This window comes from Ursus arctos, unplaced genomic scaffold, assembly GCF_023065955.2.
Source record: "Ursus arctos isolate Adak ecotype North America unplaced genomic scaffold, UrsArc2.0 scaffold_13, whole genome shotgun sequence".
NCBI lineage: Eukaryota > Metazoa > Chordata > Mammalia > Carnivora > Ursidae > Ursus > Ursus arctos.
Window position 1 is genome coordinate 53,672,924 of NW_026622797.1, and position 14,878 is coordinate 53,687,801.

General features: G+C 33.7%; 1 protein-coding gene across 2 annotated transcripts in view; it reads right to left on the reverse strand.

Moving 5' to 3' along the window:
* The window catches only part of LIN28B (lin-28 homolog B), a 120,565-nt gene that overhangs the window by 103,840 nt on the left and 1,847 nt on the right, over positions 1–14,878 (reverse strand). The window contains exons 1-2 of one of the 2 annotated variants that reach the window (XM_026511725.2): positions 9,594–9,603; positions 8,590–8,777 (exon numbers count right to left, since the gene is read on the reverse strand). In XM_026511725.2, coding sequence (XP_026367510.1) covers positions 8,590–8,777; positions 9,594–9,603 — 198 coding nt within the window. Of the gene's footprint in view, positions 1–8,589; positions 8,778–9,593; positions 9,604–14,878 lie in introns of those variants that run through there. The other variant, XM_057311162.1, reaches the window with a different exon arrangement.

Sequence of the window (14,878 nt, forward strand, 5' to 3'; positions counted from 1 at the left end):
GACTTCTGTTACAAACTGAAACTATGGATAAAGAATTCATCTGAATGAAGAAAGTGTTTAGATAAAAGAATTTAGTATTATAGTATCTGGGAACATTGTAGCTATGATCAGTAATGGCCTAGGTAACTGCTTACAATGCCTAAGGAAATAAATGGTCATGAAGAAATCATGGCCAGAGTAAAGTTAATTTGAATTTTACATAGAGTCTTTAGATAATATAGCACAATAAAACTGAACAAAAATCTTAAAGTTATTAGCAAACTTAAAAGATTTTGAAATAAATGCCAACTTTAAGATTAACAAAGTAATAAATTAAAGTGGGTTTTGATTTTTAAAAAGTGGATTGTTATAAAAAAGGTTAAAGCAGCTAATAAAAGTTAAGTGTGTTATTAATAGCACAGTAAAATGATTCTAAACATTGATAAAGATAGTTTCTACATAAGAAATCTGAAAACTATGTATTTTAAGACTGATAAGAAATCACTGTATTTAGCTCAAGATTTGAAAACTAACATTTATTATTTTATCATAGTTGTCCCCAATTTAAATGGGTAGAAGTTGCATAACTAGGTTTCATAAAAAAGTGAATGGCTGATGGGAAAAAATGATCCACTGCTTTTAAACCTCGTATGAAAAGAATGAGAATAGGAAAAATCTTATTAAAAAGTTTGCTAAAAAGAAGAAAATAATATATAGCAAACTGGAGAGCAGAACTCTTAAATCTACCATCTAACAGTGCTTTACATCTACTATGTGATCAATAAAAAAACACTTAAATAAATATTGAACCAGAAATTTTTCTAGAGTAACCATTTTCTTACAAGTTAGTACTTTTACACAATACACCATTTTGTCAATTTACACCTCTAAGAATGTTTACTCATTGAGATAGAAATTCATTAAATTTCTAACAAGAAATATGAATATCAATAAGCCTAATTATGCCCCTTAGGTAGGCAATGAGTTTACAATGCATGAAAAGTACCATAAGGATAAATGAAATTAAGACAGAAGATCAGTGAAATGCATACTAATTAATCTTAATTTCACAAACACAGAAACTACTAGTGAAAAAGCAAGCAGAAATAACTCTAAAGAGAAATGAAAAACATTAAAATAAGTGTGGGCTGTATTTGATAAAAGATACTGAATTGTAGCTTATGTCTAAGGTGACAAAGTTAAAAAGAACCAGATCAGTTAACCAGTTACTATGACATATCAATAATCATATAAAACAACAAAACCTTTTGTCTTCAAGGGTGACTGACTACAAATGGACACAAGGGAACTTTTTGGGGTGATGAAATGTTCCATATCATGCCTGTGGTGTTAGTTACATAATTTGTCAAAACTCATCTAAATGTAACTTTAAGTTGGTCAATTTTATTCTATATAAATTATACCTGAATAAAGCAGAGAATGCCAAAATATAAATGACATGAGCTCACTATCTTTTAAAAACTTTGACGGTTTTCATAGTGAGATTATTAATAAAAATATAGTGCTCAAAACAAAAATTAAAACTAAAACCTGGTATTGTTACATTCTTAAATTATTCTCATGTATACTACCTCAATGAGCACTTACCCTAACCCTGAAAAATGGAGAGGAAAGATATTATTGAACACATTTCATCTATGGGAACACTGAAGCGCAAAGAAAGTGACTAGCCAAAACTAAGACCACCAAGTGAAAAAGCCAAATCCAAACCTTCATTTCTGAAGCTTTATCCCTTAGTCTACCATACTATCACTTCTTAGTAATATTAACTATGTACAACAAACATCACTGAGCCCTTACTATCTCCTGGCTCAGTGTTAAATGCTTTACATGTGTAATAACATTTAATCCTCATAATAACCCTATACAAAAGTGGTTACTGTTTTGTCCCCTCCCTTTATGGGACCCTGAGACACTGACAAGGTAACTCACTTCCCCTACAAACAATGAACTGGGATTTGAAGACTGATCTATTTGGCCAGAAGCTATACTACTGCATAGTACCTCACAAAGATTAATTAATTAGTTATAGAACAAAAAGTATTAAATTATCACAGCAGGTCTATTTAAAATACTATTTTCTTTAGCTTATACTTAAGAATACACAAACTGGATATGTACAACTGAATACTCAGGTAAAACTCATGATAAACTATTAAAACAACCTGTATAACTAATTAATTTCCAAGTCTCTATTTATATCTTGATATTTCAAACAATAGTAAACAATATTATATGCCAAAAAATTATAATAAAATGCTTTGTAGTTCACTGTAATGGAAATTAAGCTATTAACATTATACAATACATTTTGCCCAATTTTAAAGAGAGCACATAAAAGAAGGTACCAATTTAATTTTCTACTATGACTATATGCCACTGAAAATAACTTCTCTGTGATTTTATTGTGGCAAGGACTAGGTTACATTTCAGTTTATTTATTAGACACACACTTGCTACACAATTTATATAACACCCTGAAAAGTTAGGTATTAATTACTCCAACTAGCTGCAGGTTATAAAAAGAAATATAAGAATAAATCTATCAATTATCTATAAATCTTAGGTTAGACAGCATTTCCAAATTGTCAAATGTTTAGACACTGGGTGGGGGGTCTGTAATTTTCAGATAATTTTCCAATTTGTTGCTAGATGGAAATAAGATCAATCCTGATATATCAAAATGCAATATAACAAATACTTTTGTTACTCATTCAATAGAAGTACTCATTAAAAGATAATTTCTAAATGTACCCCACTGATCTACAATGTATTTTCTTGAATATGTTACTGTTAACTTTTCAATATTAGAAGATGTTATAATCAAATTACTTTAGAGAAGAATATAAACCACTTAAGTTTCCTATGGACTGTATATGTTACAATGCCATAACCTATAGTAACTATATGTTGAACAAGCTGAATTCAGTGAGAAATATCTCAAAATATAAAGAATTGATAATAATAAAATAACTATATTTCATATGTAGTTCTAAATCAAGTCAAAAGAATATCATATTTTAAGTAATACATTTCCAGTTTAATTAATCAGAAATACCCTCACTTTATTTGTTTAGGTTATACTTGGATTAGAAATAAAAACACACCATACCATATTTATAACTAGTAATTTTTAGGATAATCACAATACCAAAAGAACGACTCAGTTAAGATACACAAAACTATCTGTAATATCTATGTAATTTCTAAACAGAAAGAACTCTGGCAAGTTTAAATAATAAGGCTTCCTTGCTGCCCAAAAGCAACAAAATTTACAACAATGATCTCACTTCTTATCCACCACGTTGAATGCAGGCAACAAAAGAAGTTTTTAACTTCTAATGAAACCCAAGAACTGTAAGATTCAGTTAAAGGTAGATTAAAGTTGTTATGCTAAATACTTGTAAGTGGTTTCTCACATATTTGTTTAAAAAACAATTCTTTGATTTATTGCCTTCATTTTTCTGTGAATAATCTTTAAAAAAAGAATAAGAGGAAAATATTTAAAACTTACAACAATAATCTTCATTCATTTTTATTAAAGTATAGTTGGTACGCATCAACAGTATTTAACATGAGGAAGACTACCTTAAATATGTGGCCAATTCACACTTCATGTTTAAATTAGAATAAAAATATCTTTTTAGAAGCAAACAAAAACAAAAACAAAAGGGTCTGGAAAATGGACCAGCATTTGAAAATCAGAAGTAAAGTATCTAATATCTTTCAAGACAATATAAGTCATAAAATTTTGATTTAAATGCCTTTACATGTGATTTTATGATTAAATAGCTATAAAGCATTTCATTTGGGATTCTTTCAAACTGGTCAAATGGGCAAATCATCTTGAAAACTTGGTAGCTTTAGGAACCATTTTCAAAATATTAAAATGCATAATTCACTAACAAATGGGCTGTAACTGTTAAATGATCATATTTTTTAATTTCTAAGATTTTTGCTTTGTCTAAATAATTTTTGACACTGACATTTTTAACAGCCCCAAGAATAATAATAATCACAACCATTCTGCATGTGAAAAATGTTTTCATGCTAAACTGATAAAAATAAAGATGGCTAATAATTTGGTGATGAAATATTATGAAAAAAATCCTTAAACATGAACATACTGGAGTAAATCTGTTTTCATAAATTGCATAATTAATAATCACTGAGATATGAACTCTCTGTTACATCAATTGAACTGTGTATAATACATAAAATTTTCATATATTTAAAAACTATTTAGCTCCAAATGTTTTCATATCCTATATTGTTAATAAAAATGCTTTAAATTTAGCTCAGTTACAGTAATTATTCTTATTTCTTCTATTTCCATTGCTTTGAGATGTTTTCTTGAGCAAAGTAATAAAAGGAATATAAAATACATTAAATCATTGTAATATGGACATTTGTGTTTTCCATTAAGATCAAAGTATAAACCAGAAATAAAGAGCATAAGAAGAAAACATCAATACTTGAAAGTTAAATTAAAAATTCAAAACCAAATTATTAATATTTAAGCCTATCAAGTAATGGTAGCTAAATTACAGTCATTTTGAAATTACTTTCTCTCTGGAAAAAAATTCTTACATAAATAGTGAAATAAATGAAATACATTTATGTTAAAAATTCTTTATACCATAGTTAATGGCAAAGAATTCCAGATATATAATCTAAAAAACAAAGAAAATATTATTATGCAAATGAGCTGAAGGGAGGAAAATAAAGAGGGTGGATTCTACACCCGCCACCAACAAAATAAAGTTTATTTTTTTCATTAGGTAAGAAAATGACTTTGGAAATAAATATCAAAACTTATGTAAAGAAAAACTTAAATGACAATAAACATCAATAAGTAGTTATTAGAGAATATTGCCCTTCTCCAAAAAGATCTTAACTTTAACTACCATGTGACTCATCTAAACTATCATTAAATATTTAAATTTTGTCAAAGTTTATAATATTTCAAAAGGTTGCAAGAGACCTATCCAGGTAATTTAAACATGTTATCCCACAATCTAACTGTAGGTGCCATTTTTTTTAACTTATCAGTAACAGTAAACTAAAAGAAATATTAATATTAGCACTTACAAAATAATTGTACTCTAACTGATGAAATCACCTTAGTAGCAACCTAGACTTCCAAGTCTGTATTAACCATGTATGTATATTCTTACTTCAGTTGAGAGATAAATCTCTGTGCTTTGCACTGGATTCTCAAGTAAGAAATTCCTACAAATATATCCTATTTACAAACTAAATCATCGTCAAAATTTTCCAATTTTCATTATTAAATATTCTAAGGAACAACTCAAAAACAATAAGCTGTAACAAAATTCAAAAATATAGTATTTATATATTCTTAAGTTTTTTAAAGTATTAAATACTATCAAGTCTCCATATTAGCATGTGTCAGAATGCATATATTCATTACCAATCTATAATCATATTATCATTTAAATCGCAAGTTAATATTAGGAAGTCAAATGAAGACTGTCATTTTTAAACCACCAATGGTCGCATACCATCCTCAAATAGCAGAATCTCACTGCATTTATCAACAAGTCTAAAGATAAGAAAGGTACAGCACCTCAGTCATGTTTATTTTTGAGAAGTTGGTGACATTACAGAGACTAGAAGAAAGTGTGATTGTATTCTTGCCAACAAATTTTAAATAGAATTATGTTAACTATGAATGTACAGCTCTATTTTAAAACTACACATGCAAATATTCTCTTCATTTCATAGCAACTAAATTGTTCTTGATGTGCAGTTTTTTGCAGTAGAGATTTTTTTTGCTATTCCTGTTTATTTTTATGTTTTTTTAAATTTATTTATTATTGAAGTAGATGTAGTCAATATTTTTTAAAGAAAAAAAAATCCTGGGAGCCATAGCATGAATTTTTAAATATTATGTTAAAATTATTTTTTATTTCCCCAGATATATACTATTAAAACTGTTTCATAATACTTAAAAAATATCTAGTGACACATGTACTTATGAAGACTCAAAAAAAAAAAAAAAAAACCAACCCAAAACTATTCCATGTACTTAAAATAATGAGTACAAATTGGTCCAGCTGAACATTTAAAATTCTTAATTACCTACAATGCTTATTCTCTCATAACAAAATAGTATATGGACATAATGGGGGGGAAATCTAATTTGAATTATACATCAAATATAGTATGCTTTCAAAAATTATCATACAGTAAAAATGGCAGTAATAATTTAAAAAGTATTTTAAAAACTTTTGTTAAATGGTTCCTGAATTGCAACCTGATTGTGTAAGTGATGCTGACATTATACCTGTACACATCATTTATGACCATCTAATTATTACTTGCAGTTTTATGGCTAAAATCTGTAGGATTCCTGCCTTGCTCAAAATCATTATTCATATGATTTATATGCAATTTACGTGAGCCCCAATATAATAGAAACTCCTCTACCAAGGCATCAAAATCAAGAAGAAAAAAATAAAGCAACTGAAATCTACATAATTGTGATATATTTCAAAAAACGAATACTGTAGCCATCAAAAAAATTCCCTGAAGAATCACTCTAATTTTAAAGAATATCACTGCCCTGCGTTTTTATATCACAAAAATGTTAATACTTAAGTTTTATCAACTTTTTTACATACTTCTTCCTAAAAATGTAAGAATACAAATGTACACATTTTATGAGAATATTTCTCTCATATATCATTTTAATACTGTTTTATTAGTAAATGCATGATTTATAACAGAAGATTAAAGCAAGTTTAATATTAATAATCAACATTGTACTCTAGAAACTGTTCACTATCCATAAATAGAAATTTTTCAGCAATACAGTATTTCATAATCCAGTGGATATACTTATGTTTACCAACATATAACCATTAAATGGCTTAAATTTGGATGTCTTGTGGTTCTAAACATTAATACTGGTTAATAAAATGTCTAATATTTGAAAGTATTAAAAGGTAAACACAGGAAACCAAATTATAACAAGGTGTGATCAAAGAAGAAAAGGGCTATTTTTTTTCATTCATCTATAAAACAAATTTATGAGATCATAAAGAACAATTTAACAACCTAAAAAAGGTTCAAAGTGGGGAAAGCCAGAGCCTGAGAGAAAATGGATTTGTCAGTGATTTCAGTCATTCAGTATAGGGAGGAAAAAAGCAGAAAATGTAGGTTCATTTTGTAATATAATGTAGGAGGCATAAAATCCAGTAGCCTGTCTATGGACTTCTATTTATGTATTTAAACCCTGTTTTAATTCACAGATTATGCTGATCCTTCCACATGTAAACAGCCAATAATGATGGCCAGGCCCTTAGGAAAGGAAAACACACCACACAGCAAGGTCAGGAAGCTACCAACCACCACAGGACAACAGATCAAAACAGAATGGTTTCATATGTTTCTATTGTTTATATACTTAATTTGAAGATGATATTCCTTGGGGAGTAAAGGAGGTTGTAAATATTACCAGCAACATGCAACACAGTATCAAATAAAATACATACTTTTCATGCAAATATACTAAGTATTTCCTGCATGTATCTATCTGTTAGTCTGTAGTATTGATAGCCATTCATTCAATTTTTTAAACTTAAATGTCAAGCCAAAATAAACCTCTTTGGTCTTAAATCCTGTTACTCCTAAGAATTCCTTACAGAGAATTACCTTCTTTCAGTGAAATAATCAAGCTCACAAAATGTAATTATTATTATTTTTTTTACTCTAGATTAAGCAATAGAGGAGTGAAAATGAGAGAGGTATTAATTCATCTGTTTTGGGGTTAAAATTTTGAAAATGATAAGCAATGACATTCTGTTTGGTATTTAAGCATCTTAAAAAATTACAACACAATATAAGCAATGGTGGAAATTACCCAAAGTAGCAGACTTGAACATTTTAAACACACAAACTAGAGCCACAGCTGGCCACATGTTTTTTGAGTTCAGTTTCTTAAAGAGACAGTATCCTTGGACCTATGCCCTAAAAGGGAGCACATTTCTAAAATATTTGATTACCAAACATCTTCTCTTGGCATTTCTTCTAATCCACAGTAGGCCAACAGTGTTCTATTTTATTTTACTGTAAAATCAAATTATTTTTATTTGAATCTACAAATGACTATCAGGGAGGCAGAAACAAAATAATAGGGGAAGCTACTGTGACTAAAGATATCTACAGTAAAGAGAACCATAGATTTCCTATACTAGCAATTTTTTTTTTAACTTAAAATGATCACGGTTTCTTCATTCATTTCCCCACTCATTCACCCAGCTTAGGCGACAGAGTATATTGCAACCGATAACACCGGAAGCTACACTACAGCAATTTCGCTGTCGAATGAAGAGGGGAACTGCTAATAAAGTCCACCAGCACCCAAACAGTGAAATTTCAAGGACTTCATTTTCTGTTTAGGAAAAGATAACCAGTAAGGGGCCCATACACATACCCTAAACACCGGATTAACTCAGGATAGTAAGAAAGATTTTCTCTTTCAGTGTAAGTCCATTGACAAACCTACTGACCAACTCCTGCACATGGAAAAAAGGAGAAGGGGGGAAAAGAAGTTTGGCTTACTTGGTGTACAAACACATCGACTGGAATATCCAAGGGGCTTCCCTCTCGGTTTATCATGGAGATGAATCCAAATCCCATTCGCACATTGAACCACTTACAGTGGCCAGTTCCGTGCAAAACCTGGGATTCCTCCTCTGCCTGCTCCGGCAGCTTCCCGGGCTCTTCTCCACCACCTTTGCTTGCCCCGCCTGAGTAGAACAGGACAAAAAGAGTCAGTTAGTCTGGATTCCTAAACTGTTCACTGAAAGAGAAAAAAAAAAAAAAAAAAGATTGGGGCGTGGGGGGAGGAAATAGAAAGAAACTCGAATAAATGGTTTTCTTCTACAGAAAATATTTAAAAGGAAAGGGTTAAAAGGGGGGAAGCGAGGGAGGAGGGAGCCACACTGTTCTATCGATCACATCAACTTCCACTTTTCTGTACATACGTGTACTTTTTCATTTAACTCCATTTTCCAGCACATATTATACTACAGCATGCGATACTTTACTTGCATATTGCTGATTTAACACTGATCCCATTTACAAAGAGGAATTTTCAGCAAACTATGCTCTCCTGAGGGCACGAGGAGGAAAGAGAAATCGCGAAGATGGTTAGAACTAGTTAATGCACATGCGGCAGCAGTGAATCCAGGGTTATTTGCAATGTGCATTCCCCTCCCCCCCAATAACTTTCAATTAAAGTTGGGGTGGTATGGGGGAGGGGGCAGGTGTATAAAAGTTTTCTTGGGCTCACTAACTGAAACTGCGCTTAATCACACTCAAACAATTCAAACAATAGCCCACTGAAAGCTTTTCAAGTTGTGAATCAGTGTGGGCGGTACAAAACATTTTTGGAGATCTATAACAATAGGTTGCAGAAAGCCCCATTGCGCGATGGGGAGTGGGGGTACTGCCCAGTATTGGGGTAAAAGGGGAAGGGGGGACGGCAAAGAGGGTGGGAAAGGGGGAGGGGGAGAGAAAGGAAGAGAGAAAATCACAGTAAAACAATAGAAAAGAAAATTAACCTTCGGCCATGTTGCCCCACGGGCCCTCTGCTCCAAACTCGTGAGATGAAAACTTTCCCTTTGGAACGGAGTGATCTTCTGCATCAATCTAACATCTTGATTTTGTGCGATCACAAATTTAGCTCGCATGGTCTAATGTGCTTTCCCTCTTTTGATTTTTTTCTCTTCTCTCTCCAGTTTCTGGCCCCCTGAGCCACGTGACTTTGTCAATTACATGCTTTCTTGCTACTAATTTCACCTCGGATCCTTAAGGGGCTGGCAAGAGGAAGAGATAACCAATCGCCATTTCATCTATGCTGACATCAAAATAATTTATGAATGAACATGAAAAACTCAAACATGTTATCTTAAAGACAATTTGGGACGCTTCTTTACGATAAATCAGAATGCTGATTTCGTGCTTTTACTTAAACACAATGGAGGGTCCCTGTGAATCGTCGATTTAGAAAAACGGCAGTCATATATGTGCACACGCGTGCCTTACACACAAGCCTGTCTAAATAATCTCATTTAGGGGGAAAAAGCCATTTAAATAAAGCAACCGATGTTACGCTTTTTTCCCCCTAAGAAGTCAGCTGCTCCATAATAGTAAACCTGCTTGGGGTGCAAATTTCATATTTAATTCAATTCTTAGAGGAAAATATATAATTTACAAACGATCTAATTAAACCTAATTGCATCGCCACGAAACTTTAGATAATAGTAACATACACCTACAATAAGACGAAAGCACACAATTACCTGATCGTGCCCCGAAATTTTTTCAAATTTAAAATAAGATCCTACCGGAAAAATCGCTAGCACCTTCATGCACTCAAATTATGTTTAGGTTTATCATTTCGGAACATTTTGAAGGGGGAATTGTACTTCACAGGTTTCTCCGCCATCTCTTTCCGGGGGAGGAGATGTGATTAATGACTTCCTAAATAACAGCCCAGTTTTCCAGCCTAACATAGAGTGAACCTCAATCAGTGGCGATTGTTCCCCAAGAGCAAGACGATGTACGGCAGGGAGGGGGAGGGGAGCGCCAGGCAGGGGAGGTGAAGAGGAGCCGCCAGCACAGGCGGCTGCAGAGCCAGAGAAAGAGGTGGGGGAGAAAAAAAAAAAAAAAAAAGCAGTCGCGGGCCGGGGGGAGGGGAAAAGAAAGAGGACAAGTGGGAGAAAAAAGGTAAATTCATATCATATTGATTGGACCGTGACATTTTAAAAGTCCACTACCAATGGATAGAAGAGTCGAATAAACGAAAATTTAATAACGGATTAGGCTCCTACCGTCCCTTCTCTGGCCTGGCCCCAGTTTAAAATGCTTACCCTTTACCTTTCAAATTGATTCAAAGGATTGTTGATTACTAGATGCTGACGCCAATATTACCACCCTCATCGAATACTACAATAAATATTATGGATCAACTAGAAATGCTGTACTTCCTTTAAAACCTAAAATATGACCCGTCTTTGAAACATTAAAACGCCCCACCACTCTTTCCCCCACCCCACCCCCCGTTTTCTTAAACAAGCAGTTTACGGAGAAACTGTACAGATACCACTTCCCTTCAGCAAAGCTACGGAGTTGACCCTCCCCCACCTTACCCGCAATCCCCCTCCCTGGCTCTTCAAACATGTCTACACTCCTAACTCTAACACTGTTTCACACAAACTAGAATGTGGGGATTCTGAATCTAAAAGCTTTTGAAAACCCACAGAGTGCACCTATTTACACCTCGTCCTCATATTAAATAACTAAATAAAAATTCATACTAATTGGTTCAGAACTGAAATAACTGGGTGTGTGTAAATATGTTCTTTTCAGCTGTTTGTGGTAAAAGGCATCAATCAAGACTGATCAATTTGGAAAGATTTTTCGTGTTTATTTCTTTTGTTGTTCCTCAGGAAAGGAGGCAAAGCTTTCTCATTTTATTTACTTTGGGGGAGAATAACCATGTTCCAGCTGGTAGGGAGGAAAGCAAAAGTGTAAAAATCCAAATGATTTTGCGAAAGTAACAAAAGTGCTCAAATTATTTGCTAACAAAACATTTTTAGACATTGTTTTAATAGTAGAAATCAAATTATTACACTGACCTATAATAAAGTAACTTTAACGACGACATTTCAGGTGAAACATTTCACATAATATGAAATAGAAAAAAACTAACTTAAAATAAGTTGTTCAAATAACTTATTTTAAGTTAGTTTTTTTCTATCTTAAATGAGAGAATTTACTTTTAAAAATCAATATCTGATAAAAAATTAACATCTGAAAAAAAATCAACATCTGGTAACAGAGAAAAATAATCTGAAAATGTATTCACGGAAATTGAGGGCAAGTGCTATTATTTATACGAAAGTAATTATCATAAAATTCACAGACCAGTACAGTCTAGTGTTGTCACCAACACACACTTAGGGTAAACAATATTTTATCTGTAGGTTTATTTTTAATTAGAAAATAATTTAATCATCATAAAATCAGAAACAATATATAGGTGGATTCTGAAACCCTTGTTGATTGTTAAATTCGATGAGATGCAAACCTATCGATCTATATATGAAAAGTGTGAAATACCATAACTGAACCATACTGAATGTTATGGTTATGAGATTCACAGCCTTGCCTGATTGGGGGCCTCCAGTATTAGTGGAATTAAGGTAGGGTTCACTGGACTGGTCACTGGTGTCAGAGGTTATCGACTCATTCATTTCCTGAGAGGGACATCAGCCTTTCAAGTTGTGTAGAAAGCTTTTTCCAACTGGGAACTCTGAGAAATCCTCTAACACTCATTCACAAAGAATTTAAGGCAAATAAGGGTACATACCTGGGGGGTGGGGAGGAAAGAGAGGGAGAGAAGGGAAGAGGAGAGTAAAAGAGGAGGGGAGGAAATTGGGAAGGGAGAAAAATGAAGGAAGGAGACACAGTGAGACAGAAAATACCACTACTTCAGGGATATGGCACTGTCGTTTAAATAGATTCATCTTTTCTGCCTACCTCCCCCACAATCTTTTGAGCCTAAGATCCTTTTATAAAACTGACCATAATCTCTTTAAGCTCTTAGAGTGCTTCTTTCACATAAAATAGTCCTATGAATCTCCTAGAATGCTTTCCAATTTGTCACCTTCCTGAAGTCTTCTGGTTTTAATTTTTTTCTCATTTCCTACTTGTTTTTAGTGCCAGAAAGACCTGTGCTTGACTCAAAACGCATGTTTCGTGAAAGCCAAATGTTTTAGTAGCTTGATTTATCATAGTTCTTTCAAAATGTTTCAAAAATGAGTTCAAGTAGTTACAAAGAATCATCAACACACTGGGGAGAAAAATTAAGGCATTAACCTATCATATGCCTGTTGGTCATCGCAATCTAAGATTTCTTCATTTAAAAAAAATGTACACATTTTATTGGCCATTTTTTCTTTCTTTCTTTCTTTCTTTCTTTCTTTCTTTCTTTCTTTCTTTCTTTCTTCTTTCTTCTCTTTCTTTGTCTTTCTTTCTTTCTTTTTTCCTCTTTCTTACTTCCTCTCTCTCTCTTTCTCTCTCTCTCTTCAAAAACTCCAAAAGTACAATGCAAGGAGCTGAAAGAGGTGCCAGAGCCACCGAAGTTGTTGTCAACTATAAGCGAGGAGTGACTTCTATTACAGCAGAAACAATGCTTTGGTTCTTAAAACTAGGAGGAGGGGCCGTGGCACTATGGCAAGCGACTCCACCAGAGCTCTCCTCCCGGCAAATGAGGCTGGGGTCTGCAGCCTCAGCGCTGCCTTCGCAGCCTAGAGTCTTCCCGCGCAGCTTGCTCCCCAGGGTCACCAAGACCCCAGGGCAGCGGAACCGCCCTGTCCCTCCACCTCCCACCCCAGCAACTTCCTTTCCCCTTTCTCTCCCCAGTCACCTTTCCCTTTATTCATCACATCACCACCTCCTCACCAGAAGTCAAACCCTTCCAAAGAAGGCTGGTGATTTCTCACTAATAAGGGGCTTTTAAATTTGTCGTTTTGTCTCCAGGAACACCAAACAAAACAAACGCTTGCCTTCACTATTATGAAGGCAACACTTGGCACAATTTACTACTTTTACTGCGTTTCCAGACTATAGCACTTATAATTTGGTCCCTTTATCTGTGAGATGTCAGTGTCTCCGCTAGGAGAAGTGAGGTCAAGGGGGACGCGAAATCAGAACCCCAGAGATTGACCAGCACCACCACCCCCACTCCCCCAACAGGCCAAACCTAAAATGGAGCTGTCTTCAGACAGAACCCTGGCGCCGTCCTTTAGGGAAGCCAGGAAAACGTGGCAATGAGCCTTTGGAGATCAGGAAAAGACTTAGGCGGGGAAAGGGGTGGAGGGGCGGCAGGGGACAATTTTAGGGAACCAGCTCTTGAGCCCCGGGTGAGGTTTCCCGCCCAAAAGCTGCGGACCCGCACGTCGGGCAGACTGTTCCCGATCCCTCCCACTCACTGCGTTTCAGCTAACTACTGGGAAATAACTTTTCTTGAAATTCTTACAATACGGAGTCAAATGAAGGAGTACTCGCCTGCGCGCGCTGGTCTTATAGTAGAGGCACTTCAGAATGGGGGGGGGGGGGTATTTTGTTTTTGTTTCCAAAAAGCAAAATTCCGTTCTCATTTAATTCCTTATCTGGAAGCAAAATGGTCTGGCTTAAACACAATGGTTCCAATTTGAGAATTTTTACACAGCTGTAAAAATCTCTTAAAATTTTTCCTTAAATATCTTTACACATTTCCCCAGGTATAATTAAATTATGGAAAAACAGGAACTGATTTGCATAAAGTTTAAGTTTTCCAGACAAATTGCCTTCAGATTTCAAAAACAAACAACTTTCCTTCCTTTTGGTCAGTTATGTTTCAGTAAAGTATTTAAAGCGATACAATTAATTCACAAAGGGGCATTAGTTTAAGACCACCATTTTGTATAAACTTACAAAAAAATAGCTGTAATAGAAAAAAATCTTACTCTTAACATACTTCTCCCCCGACGAAAAGGAGAAGTACAAATTTTGTTATTACTCCTCCCAAATATTTTCTGAATTGTGCTCAATACTTCCTTAAATGATTTTAATTGGAATAGTAATAGCTTTGAAAAATCATTTAGTAATAAGCATTACCTTACTCTGCCCAAAATAGCACAAAAATAAGTTTCATGTTTTATTTGAAAGATGAGTCATGTTTTTCACCTGTACAACTTGAACATGTATTCTTCATAATTTAAAGATATTTTTGCAGTGAATATTTTCAGTCTGTATAAATTACACTAAATAATGTAAACATACAAGTCTTTCCCTGTCT